At 37.6% G+C, this 9,027-nt stretch overlaps 1 protein-coding gene across 1 annotated transcript; it reads right to left on the bottom strand.

The window, feature by feature from the left end:
* Positions 1–308: 308 nt before the first annotated feature.
* LOC149243303 (CBL-interacting protein kinase 2-like) lies at positions 309–1,879 on the bottom strand. The gene has a single exon (XM_089374481.1). The coding sequence runs from the start codon at positions 1,736–1,738 to the stop codon at positions 452–454; it is 1,287 nt and encodes a 428-aa protein (XP_089230607.1). The 5' UTR covers positions 1,739–1,879; the 3' UTR covers positions 309–451.
* Positions 1,880–9,027: the final 7,148 nt, after the last annotated feature.

Raw genomic sequence — 9,027 nt, 5'->3', positions numbered from 1 at the left:
TAATTATAATTATTAATTAAAATATTTTGACTTCATAAAAATAAAATAAAATAGAATAATTAATAATTATAATAAAAAATTAAATCAACTTATATATATTTTAATTTATACCTAATTACGAAACACGGATGTCCACATCTATTTTAAAATTAAAAAAAAAAATTGATGTTTATCTGTATGTAAAGATATTTTAATATTTCACATCGAACTCTATTTATTTATACTTTTAAGAGATGAGACCAAATACATCAACAACCGCCACCCAGAGCCCCGTCGGTACCGAACATTAATGACACCAGACGACCAGAGAAATGAGAAATCAACACTTTTTCCATTAAAATATTTACAGAACCCTTCACACATGAGGCCAGGGCAGGCCTCTTTCTTTCCTATAAATTAAAAAGAAACACTATATCGGATAATCAGATGACGATGTATATACAGTGAATATCTACGATTCATTAGGTTGACAGTCGCCGTCCCATGCCCAAACAATATCCTTGAGACCCGGCCTTAGGGTCTGGCTGCAGAAATTACTGTACTCGAGCGTGTCCCCCCCGTTGTTACCAAGCTCCACCATGAAGAGTGACGGCGTGACTTCGAAAATCTCGGCATCAATACACAAATGCCCCTTCTTGGTGTCCTGCAACTCTACCTTGCAGTTCTTGCACTTCTTGACGCTGAATTTCAGCACTCTGGCTATCTCCTCCAGCTTCGACATTATGCTCAACGCCGGCTGAATCGACAAGAACCTTGACGGCTCCTGCTTTACGGGCTTGTCCTTGAACAGTCCCGACAGACTGAACCAGGGCGAGAGGGAGATTATGTGGAAGGCGTTCAGACACGTCGGCTTGGCGGTGAAGAACGCCGACTCGACATCATCCGGAACCGCGTCATCGACGTCGATCTTGGCTTGCGGGCTCTTGAAGCCTCGGCTGAACCAGGGGACTTCCATCAGCTGCGGGACAGTGATCCTTGTCCGGGGATTTGGGTCGAGTAACAGAAAGAGGAGCCGCCGGGCATCGGAAGAAAACCAGGAGGGGCACTTGAATTCCCCCTTGTTGATCTTCTTATACATCGCCATCACATTCGCGCCCCGGAACGGCAAGTAGCCCGCCATGAGAACGAACAGTACGACGCCGCAAGACCAGATGTCGGCCTTGGCACCGTCGTAGCCTTTCTTGGAAACGACCTCCGGTGCGACGTAGGACGGCGTGCCGCATGTCGTGTGGAGAAGGCCGTCCCGCCTGAACTGCGCCGGCAGAGCGCTGAGGCCAAAGTCGGTGACCTTCAAGTCCCCGTTTTCGTCCAATAACAAATTCTCCGGCTTCAGGTCTCGGTGGTACACGCGTTGGCTGTGGCAGAAATCCACCGCGCTAATCAGTTGCTGAAAATACTTCAACGCCTCTTCCTCCTCCAATCTGCCCTTTTTCACAACCCTGTCGAAGAGCTCGCCGCCCCTAACGTACTCCATGACGAAGTAAATCTTGGTCTTGCTAGCCATGACTTCGTAGAGCCGAACGATGTTGGGGTGCTTGACCAATCTCATAACCGAGATTTCTCGTTTAATCTGCTCGATCATCCCGCCCTTGAGAATTTTTCGTGTGTCCATGGCTTTAATCGCGACACTCTGGCCAGTCTCGAGGTGTGTGGCGAAGTAGACCTTGGCGAACGAGCCCCGCCCCACCAAGCGCCCTACTTCGTACCTCCCCATCAGAATATTGGGCGCGATGCTCATCTCTGCTCAGAGGAAAGAGATCATGAAGCTCAATCATCTTCCATGTCTTGGGCGTATGCCATTTCTAAGCCGACACCTTTGTAGTTGCATATTCTATAAGCGATGAGAACTCGGAGTGACCGTTGAAGCAAAGGTGTGAATGGATATGATAGCGTCCCCATTTTCAATTATATCCTTATGAATTATGAATATTTTAGAAATGAAAATTTTTATGTGACTCTTCTGATGTCACTATCACTTTGATAGATCTGCTGTCCTGCAACTTACAGAATAAATACCATCCAATTATTTTTATGACCGACTAGGGTAAGATCTGGAAGGATCCGTAAATGAAAGTGTTGTATTTTGTTTTTTTTAAATAAAATTAATATTTTAAAAAGTAGGAGTGGGTCAAGCATTTTTACCAATATATCTTGTCATTAATATGGGTGGGTGCAGTGTATGTTTATTACTATATAATGTACTTGCTTTAATTTTATAGTGGATATATATTGTTCCTTATGTATTTATGGTAGAAAGGGTTACCTATGAAGTTTGTGATTTCAATAAATTCCTACTAAAATTTAGAGAAATTTGACCGGAAAATCCCACTTGAAAAGCTTCCAAAAAGTCTCACTAAAGACCATATATGACATATGGTGAATTATTTATCTAAATAATTTATAAACAAAATAAGGCAATACCAAAAATTATATTCTTCCCTTTATCCTTGCATCTTTCCCTTGTTCTGTCATATGATGTTTGATGTTTTATTTTTTTTTTGTGCTAAAGTCAAAGATGTCCTAATTGCTTGGGAATCCAAACTCTTTCATTTTAAAAGTTAAATTTTTAATTTTTATTATTAAGAAAATTATTTTAATTGTAATTGTTCTAAAGCAAAAATGATTGTAATTGTAATTATTTTAAAGCAAAATTGGGCAATAATAATTTTAAACAATATCATGCTTGCTAATAAGGTTGACACATCAACAAATGAATGAAATAAAAGTAAAAAGAATATGCTTCCATTGTGACAACAAGTACAATAATGCACATAAATGTGGTAAGAAGAAATTATTCTACATATATTGTGAAGATGAAGAATATCAAGAAGTCGAACCATCACAAGATCTAGAGCTAGAAGAGACTACTCCAAAGATATTGTGTTATGCATTGGCTACCATCATTGCTCCACAAACCGTAAGAAAGAAGGATGTATAAAAAAGAATAAAGTAACAATGTTGATTGATTTAGGTATTATGCATAATTTCATCAATTACAAATTGGAAAAACTTCTTAGCTACTTTATATATCTGGGATCAAAATTTCCAGTAATGATTGTAGATGGAGCTACCATAAATTGTTCAGGGAAGTTTCACAGTATTAGGCTAAATATGGGTGAGTATTTATTGGATAGTCTCATGATAGAAATCCAAATGGGTGGTGCTTTTGTTGTATTAGGGATCCAATAGTTATAATCATTGATCTTTTCATGAGATTTTCCTAAGGAAAAGAAATTGAGCTAAGAGGTATCTTGGGGAAACCCTTTAAAGTGATAATCTCTAATAGCATGACAACATTAATAAAAAAGAGATATAGTGATGTATTTTCATAATTCTGTTCATTAAATGTTCAAACATTTATATCCTCTACTCTAGTGGATCTCTATAAAGTTATCAACAACCATTCCAAGGTATTTGGAGAGATGCCTAAGGGTATTCAACTTTCTCAAGAGATCATAACCATGCTATTCATTTACAACCTAGAAATGTATAATTTGTAAAAATCACATGGGAGACTTTTTTGCTGACAAATTTCGAACCCTTTAATGTGGTTCGTCATCAGGACACGATGGAGATTCAGATCGTGGCATCAAAATAAATAGCGAGATCAATGTAGAGAACATTAATATCTTTAACAATTATTAGAACAACTAGTTTTGAAAAAGAATAAAAGAGGAAACTTGAGTCTTCTCCAATTTACATTATTTCATTGATTTATTTTTAATATATTTTTCTTGATCTAATTATGAATATTTGAATTAATAATTTGACTAAGACTTAATAACTATTTTAGTCCCTATTTATTTAATTTTATTCTATTTCATTAACCTTATAAATTAAAATACTATTAAATTAATTTTGACTTGATATTTATCTTAATATTTTATTTTATATATTCCTAGTAATTTTTTTAGCATTTAATAATTTGGTCTTTACCTCCTTACATGTTTGATTTGATTTGATTATTTTTATTCTTATTTAAAAAATTGAATTTGTTCTCCAATTAACTTTATTGATTAATTTTAATATATTTGACTTGATATAATTATGAATATTTGACTAAAATTGAATAACCATTTTCCTATATTTTAATCTTAGTCATTAAATTAAAATATTATTAAATTAAACTAATTTTTACATTTAAAAATAAATAAATAATAATTTGACATAGCCTATATTTTAAAAATTTGACCCAATTCCCTTTAACATTTTAAAATTATATTTGATATTATTAAATCAATTTAATTCCTTTTTTTATTAGAATTTTTTTCTTGATCTAAATCTTAATTTTTGACTCAAGTCCCCTCTATCATTCTTTTTCAAAACTAGTTGTTATAATAACCGTTAAAGATATTAGTGTTCTCTACATTGATCTCACTATTAATTCTGATGCCACGATCTGAATCTCCATCTTGTCCTGATGATGAACCACACTAGAGGGTTCGAAACACGTCGGCAAAAAAGTCTCCCATGTGATTTTCACTGAAAGATAGCTCAACAATGTATTGTAACATTGAAAGGAACATAATGAAAAATCAATCCGGTAGTCCCGATTTTGTGATCAAGGGGAAAATCTCTGTGTATTTGTTTTGTGTTTCTCGCCATTGTATATTTTCTGTTTTTTAAGAATTCGTTTGCAGGTAACTTATGTACAGGGTTAAAACCTACATTTGGAATCAAAGTTGTTTCAACTTCAAGGGGATGCCTTTGCTGCTAACGGGTTTTGCTCAGGCTTGTGGTAGACCCAGTTCAGTGGGAGATCTGCGAGATCGATTCTTATGGTGAAAGAAGATGGCGAGCAATGGAAAGATAGAGATCGAGAAATTTAATGGTCAGAGTTTTGAGTTGTGGAAGCTCAAGATGGAGGATCTGCTGGTGGATAAAGATTAGTGGATCACAGTAGATCTGGGTACTAAACCAATGGAAATGTCAGCAAAATACTGGGCGAAGTTGGATTAGAAGGCAAAGAGCACAATATGGTTGTGTATCTCAAATTCAGTATTGTTGAATGTATCAGGGGAAGCTACAACGAAGGATTTGTGGGACAAGTTAGGGACTTTGTACCAATCCAAGTCTCTCGTGAACAAATTGTTCCTACGAAAAAAGTTATATAACCTGAGGATGAAGGATGGAGACTCAATGATAGAGCATCTGAATGCCTTTAATACTGTGGTAAGCGAGTTGTTATCTATTGATATAAAAATTTTAGATGAAGATAGTCCATCATTTTGATGTGTTCTCTACCAGATCCGTGGGATAGTTTGGTTGTTGCTATAGGTAGCAATACAACTACCTTGAAGTTTGATGAAATAGTCTCATCCTTGTTGTTGGAGGAGAAGAGACAGAAAAATATGGAGATTTAGAATGGAGATGCCTTGTCTGTGTGAGGATTGTCCCAGAATAGAAACAAAAATACGTCCTTGAGTGGGAGATCTAAATCTCCAGGAAAACCTATAAAGGCATGTTGGAAATGCAGAAGGGAAAAGCACTACAAAAAGTAATTTAGATCTAAATCTCTTGATAAAGTAAAGAGATATGATGACACTCCTTTTGCATAGGCAAAAACTACCTCAGATTAAGGTGGGGATGTGTACTTGGCTTCTTCTTCAAGTACACATGTAGATCATGAGGCATGGTTGATTGACTCAAGTGCATCCTTTCACTTTAGTCCCCATAGGGAGTGGTTCTGCGAGTATGGGAAATATGATGGTGGTGATGTATTCTTAAGGGATGACAAGAAGGCTAGAATCATCGGACGCGGAAATGTCAAGTTGAAGTTACAAGGTAGAAGGATTAGAACACTACCAGGTGTTTTGCATATTCCTGCATTGGCCATAAATATTATTTCTGTAAGCAAGATGGATGATGCAAGTGTAAAAACAGTGTTTGAGAAAGATACCTACAAGATGGTTTGGGGAGCACTGGTATTGATGCGGGGAGTTCGGATTGGAACTCTATACAAGCTTCTGGGTAGTACTGTTATTGTTGGGTGCAACAGTTTTGTGGTTCCTGAAAGTGGAGCAGAAAATCTAGTGGCCTCTTGAGAAAAGACCATGCTATGACATTAAAGGCTTGGACATATTTGAGATAAGGGCCTTCAGATACTTCATGGTAATGGTATGGTAGAAGGTACTTCTAATTTCTCTCTGGATTTCAATTTCTATGAATATTGTGTATATGGGAAGCAGAAACAGGTGAGTTCCCCCTCTGGTGTTAAGAGGGTGAAAGGGATATTAGAGCTTGTGCTCAATGATGTGTTTGGACCTGTGTCGGTTCCATCATTGGGTAAGTTTGTGTACTATGTATCATTTATAGATGACTTGTTAAGGAATACATAGATATATTTCCTCAGGAAGAAATGTGAAGTCTTTGACAGGTTTAAAGAATTTAAGGCTCTGGTGGAAAACCAGACAGAGAAGAAGATAAAGGTGTTGAGGACAGATAATGGTGGAGAGTTCTGCAAGAAGGAATTTGAAGAATTTCGTAAGAAATGTGGTATAGAACGACATAAGACTACTCCATACACACTTTAACAAAAGGAAGTTGCAAAAGAATGAATGGGACGTTAATGGAAAAGGAAAGAAGCATGCTTAGTGGTGTCAGGTTAGGACATGAATTATAGGCAGAGATGGTGGAGATTGCATGTTACCTGGTGAATAGATCACCTTCATCAGCGTTGGAGGATAAATCTCCACATGAGGTATGGAGTGTTAAGAAGCACTCTCTTTCACATCTAAGGGTATTTGGTTGTGATTCATATGTACACGTTCCAAAGGAGAAAAGAACCAAGTTGGAAAGTAAATTAGAAAGGTGCACCTTTATTAGGTATAAGGATGGTTTAAGAGTTTATAAGCTTTGGAACCCAGAAACAAGGAAGGTTGTGTACAATCGAGATGTGTAGTTTAGATAGGTGAAAGGTGTTATTAAACATGAAGTCCTACCAAAGGAACCTGAGAAGATAGAGTTTGAGCTAAAGGAGGAAGAATCAGACTCTACAACAGAACAAGAATCAGAAGATGAAGAGCCACAAACTCCAGTTGTGAGAAGATCAATTCGAGAAAGAAGGAAGCCATAAAGGTATAGTCCATCTTCTTTCTGTTCAAATTTTTCTTTATTTATTACTGATGATGATCCCATAATTGTTAGGGAGGCAGTAGATTCAAAGGATGGAAAACTCTGGAAAGAGGCCATGGTTGATGAAATGGCATCTTTGGACAAAAATGAGGCTTGGGATCTGGTGGAGTTGTCAGCTGGAAGGAAACCCATTGGAAGAAAATGGGTTTTTAAGAAGAAGATGAATGCATAAGGCAAGGTGGAAAAATACAAAGCTCGGTTGGTAGCAAAAGGTTATTCCTAGGTTCCAGGAATTGATTTTGGTGATATTTTTTCTCCTATTGCTAAGGTAGATTCTATTAGATTACTTTTATTTGTTATTGTTGCTTTTGATTTTGAGATAGAACAGATGGATGTGAAGACAACATTTCTTCATAGAGACATGGAAGAAGAGATCTACATAAAGCAACCTGAAGGCTTTGTGGTGAAGGCTAAGAAAGAACTGGTATGCAAGTTAAAAAAAGTCTATGCATGGGTTAAAATAGTCACCAAGGATGTGGTATCAGTAATTTGATACATATATACGAGGACTTGGCTTCACCAGAAGCAAAGCGGATAACTATGTGTATTTTAAATCAGTTGGTGACCATGTTATTTATTTGGTCTTGTATGTGGATGATATGTTACTGATTGGAAATGACAAAGAAATTATCCAGGATTTGAAGACCCAATTATCCTCCAAATTTGACATGAAGGATCTTGGTGCTACAACCTATATTTTGGGCATGGAAATTAAACGAGATCGGGAAAAGAGGAAGATCTGGTTAAACCAGAGGAAGTATGTCAAGACAATAGTGCAAGGGTTTAATATGCAAGATAGTAAAATCTTGAAGGTTCCTATTCCTGTAGTTGTAAACTTATCTGTCGAACATTGTCCCAAGACACAAGAAGAGGAAGAGGACATGTCCTGTGTTCCATACGTAAGTGCAGTGGGTAGCCTGATGTATGCAATGGTCTGTACTAGACTAGACATTGCACATGTAATGGGAGTATTGATCATGTTTATGTCAAAACCAGGGAAGGAGCATTGGACAAAAGTGAAGCAAGTTTTTAGGTATTTGCATGGCACTAGTGATTATGGTCTGTGCTACCAAGGAAGACCAGGATTGGATAGAGTTTTTGACATCCGTGGCTTTGTTGATGCAGACTGGGCTTGAGATATGGATTAGAGAAGATCTACAAGTGGGTAAGTGTTTAACCTATTTGGAGGTGTAGTCAGTTGGATGAGCAAGAGACAATTTGTACTGGAACTTTCAACTACAGAGGAAAAGTACATGACAACCACTCATGCAAGCAAGGAAGCAGTTTGGTTCCAGAGATTGTGTTCAAGTATGGGGTTAGTACAATGAGTTATAAGGATAGATTGTGACAGAACTCTTGTGATAGGGCTGGGCCAATGAATAAGCTCTCCTATGATAGGGTTGGACCAATGATTAAGCTATCCTATAACCCCCTATGTAGAAAAGAAAACAACAAGAGGGAGAATGTTGGGTGTGTGTTATATTATTTCCACAACTAGTCGCACGTGCGCGGGGGGTCACGGTGGGGCGATATCCTCCCTTGTTTGTTGTGTCGGGCACAAGAGGGGGGTCACAGCGGGGATTCAGGGGGGCAGTCGCCCCCCTGTACGGGGTCCAGTACAGTGCCTCGAGGAAAATTTTGTGGACCCTATATTAGGTGGGTAGACCTACCTATGGTTTTTTGCATGGGTTTCTTAGATGGCTTTGGGCATGATGGTTTTCTTTCCATGGTATTTTTTAGATCCAGTCAAGGGAACTACAGTTATGTTCTAATCCAGGGTTAATGGATTGGGATTTATGAATGCTTCGACATGTATATAGATGCATTGTAACATTGAAAGGAACATAATGAAAAATCAATCCCGTAGCCCTGATTTTGGGATCCAGGGGAAAA

The sequence above is a fragment of the Pinus tabuliformis genome, chromosome 8, assembly GCF_031772625.1.
Source record: "Pinus tabuliformis cultivar Carrire ecotype Pingquan chromosome 8, CPIR1, whole genome shotgun sequence".
In the NCBI taxonomy this organism is placed as follows: domain Eukaryota; kingdom Viridiplantae; phylum Streptophyta; class Pinopsida; order Pinales; family Pinaceae; genus Pinus; species Pinus tabuliformis.
This window is presented reverse-complemented; position numbering and strand designations above follow the sequence as displayed.